The sequence below is a fragment of the Charadrius vociferus genome, unplaced genomic scaffold (genome assembly GCF_000708025.1).
Source record: "Charadrius vociferus isolate BGI_N301 unplaced genomic scaffold, ASM70802v2 scaffold1768, whole genome shotgun sequence".
Lineage (NCBI taxonomy): Eukaryota > Metazoa > Chordata > Aves > Charadriiformes > Charadriidae > Charadrius > Charadrius vociferus.
In genome coordinates, this window is record NW_009649783.1 from 18,404 (window position 1) to 21,683 (window position 3,280).

The 3,280-nt window shown below is 65.7% G+C and overlaps 1 protein-coding gene across 1 annotated transcript in view; it reads right to left on the minus strand.

The window, feature by feature from the left end:
- Positions 1–3,280, minus strand: part of MYO18A (myosin XVIIIA) — a 29,672-nt gene that overhangs the window by 13,120 nt on the left and 13,272 nt on the right. The window contains 5 exon segments of the mRNA XM_009890887.1: positions 582–668; positions 1,191–1,383; positions 1,469–1,559; positions 1,638–1,814; positions 2,349–2,360. Coding sequence (XP_009889189.1) covers positions 582–668; positions 1,191–1,383; positions 1,469–1,559; positions 1,638–1,814; positions 2,349–2,360 — 560 coding nt within the window.

Below are 3,280 nucleotides of genomic sequence, written 5' to 3' on the forward strand. Positions count from 1 at the left end.
AGTACGTGATACTCCGGGCAGAGAGATGCTCGCTGGGGTGGAAAACGCTGTGCTCAGGCACCCGCGTGATGAAACCCAGCACAGGGCTGGCGCTACAGCCTCCCTCGGCCTCTGCAGCCTCCTCCGGCAGGGACTGGAGCACCCCAGGGACTGGTGCACTTTGGGGATCTAGACACCCTGAGGACCTGAGCACCCCAGAGACTGGAGAACCCTGGGGACCTGTGCACCCTGGGGACCTGAGCACCTTGGGGACCACAGCATCCCCGGTACTGGAGCACCTCAAGGACCGGAGCACCCTGGGGACTGGTGCCCCCCAGGGATGGGAGCACCCCGGGGCTCCTCGCCCTCCTGCCCGCAGCACGGGCAGCTCACAGGGTAGGGGGGACACCACACCGGGGGATGCACCAGGGATGCGGGCTGCACACATCCTCGGCAGCCGTGTTCTCGTGGCCAAGCATTCAGGACAGCCCCGCTCCTTCCCCTCACTACCTTCCACCACAGGGCCAGGAACGCCTCGCAGCTGCTGCTTCATGCTACAAACGGCCGCGATGCGGCTGTGAGGAAGCGCGGCGAGTGCTTACCAGTGCCTGGTGCGAGGACTGGTCTACAGCGGCTACAGAGTCAGAGGAGCCGGGCTCGGCGTCAGCCAGGGCAAGCTCTATATTCTCCTGGTGAGGGACAGACAGAAGCACAGTTAGTGCCCGCTCGGCCGGGGAGCAGCGAGAGGGACCGACAGCCCATCAGGACATTGGTCTCAATGGGGTCTAGGCAGGAGGCAGGGTTTTCCCAGCATCCCACCGCCCCGCTGCGCCGGCACAGCACAGGGCGATGCCGGGTGCCAAGGGGGTACCAGGACACATGGATGGGTCCCCCTGGGCTGTCAGTGCCGAGACGGTGCAGCAGCAGTGACCTCCCCCACCCCCATCACCCACAGCCACCCCATTCCCAGCTCGGCACGTCTGCAGGCAAAGCTGCCTGGCCGGGGCCGGAGCTGCCAGTAAAGGCACCGCCGGCAGTGGGAGCCCTGGGGAAACCGAGCATCGTGTCAGAGCTGCTTCGGTTGGACCCAGTCCAGAGCGACTGTGGGGTGAGAAACTGGAGGGACATCGCAGGAGATGCTCGCGCAGAGAGGGGAGGAGAGGGCAGGAGGGGCGGAGGTGGCGATGGCAGCCTTGGGTTGTCCCCGGTACCTCCTTGTAGCGTTCCAATTCGCGGGCGAAGGTGCGCTGGTGGAAAAGGAGCTGCAGGCGCTCCTGGGCGTAGTTGTGGCAGAGCTCCTCGAAGGTGCCCCCCCGGCTCTGCCCCGCCAGCTCGGGGTTTTGCGCCCCGGGGGTGTCCACCACCGTCACCGAGCACACCGAGTGCTGGCTCGACTTCAGCGCCCTGTGGGGGACAAAGGGACACAGCGGGGTGAGCGGGTGATGCTGGACTCCTCCCCCGGCTCTCCCCCTGGACCCCCAGCATGTACCTGTTGAGGAGGGAGATGAGGAGGGTGAAGAGCTGAGAGTACAAGCCAGCCGCCATGCCCTCCAGGCACTCCAGCGCTGTCAGCTTGGGACCTGGCCGAGACAACCCTGAGTGTCCCCAGCCCGGTGTACCCCAGGGCCACCCGCTATCCCTACCATCCCTCACCCTACCTGTGCCACCATCGCCCAGGGGAGGGTCGTCGGGGCCCTGACGGAAGGAGGTGGATCGCTGCAGGGTGCCCTTGGGCTGGTGCTTGAAGATGGAGGAGGAGAGCTCCTCCAGGCTGCAGCCCAGCAGGTAGGCGGCTTTCTGAGCCCACTCGTGGCGTGCAAACTGCTTCCTCCCGGCTGGAGGGTGGAGAAGGAGGCTCAGTGCTGGCCAGGGCATCCCCCCAAATGGGGGTTGTTTCCAGCCAGACCTGGGATGGTCTCAGGGTCCCCCAGAGTAGGCTGGGGATGCTGTGCACAGTGGGAGCGCATAGCTGGTGTCAGAGGGCCAGGAAGCGAGTTTTGGGGTCTGATTAGAGAAGATGGAGGGGGGTGAACGGCTTCATGCCTCTGCAGGGCTGAGCCTAGAGCCACGGCGTGGGGTGAGGGGTGGGGATCACCCCTTGCCACCGCTGCCCGGGGACGCATGGGACCTGCGACAGTACGGGGCTGTGAGCCGCCCCAACATGGGGACACGTCCCTGCTCAGCCACATGCACCGCACAGCCCCGCCGCGATGCGGCAGGACAGACCACGGGTGCCAGACAGAAGCACATGGATGCCAGGGGAGGGGAGGGGAGGTGGGAGCAGGTTAATGGTGACACGCAGGGACAGGAGAGTGGGAAGGCACGTGGGAGGGGGAAGCCAGAGACACGCGCGGAGAACAGGACTTTACCTTCGTCGGCGTCTGCATTGCAAAAGGGCAGCATGCACCATGCAAACAGAGACAGGGGTTAGAAACAACGGCACGCGACAGCGCGGACACGCAGCACGGAGACACCCTCCTACCGAAACACGCCACGTGCAGGCACCGCCACGCCATGCACATGCCAAGCCTGGTCTCCCCCCAGGAACCGCTGCAGTGAGATGCTGTGACCCAGCGTGGGGCCCCTTCCCTGGTGAGCCCCAGCCGCACCGTGGGCACTGGTGGGGTGCAGCTCAGCTCTGCTCCAGAGCATGGGGAGCCACTGTTGGATCCAGCCCAGTACAAGTGTCAAAGGGCCGAGGAAATGGGGGCTGGTGTGGCTGAGCTGGCTCTGAGCATCCCCAGTGCCTGCGAGATGCAGGGGAGGCTCCAGGAGCAGCACAGAGCTGGGGCTGGGATGCTCCCCCCAAGCAGGATCTGGGCTTCCCCCCAAGCAGGCCCCTATGAAGAGGCTTCCGAGCTGCTGGAGCATCCCGCCTCGGTGGCTGCCGCGGGGCCCTGCTGCCCTCTAGTGCCTCGAAGCACCCTATGGGCCAGCACTGAACCCCACTGCTCCCCCAAGACCCCTCTGGTCTTCTCCCTCCCCATCCCCAACTCATCATTTCCCCCAGGACAAATTCCCTGGGTGCAGCCACCAGCTCCAGGTGCCCATTTTGGGTATGCCCTGCCCAGGCCCTCTCACCAGCGTGCAGCACCACAGGGGCTTCCAGCACCACGGAGGGAAGGCGAAAGCCCCAGGGGGAGAAGAGCTGCCCCACGAAGCCAAATTCACCACCCCCAGGGATGGAGAGCAAAGCTGGTGCCCATCAGAGCAAGTCCTGCAGCCCACAGTGAGCTCTGGGCGCTGGGGCAGCCCTGTCCCACGCCACTGGTGGTGCCAAGAGGACCGGGTGGGGGGGGGG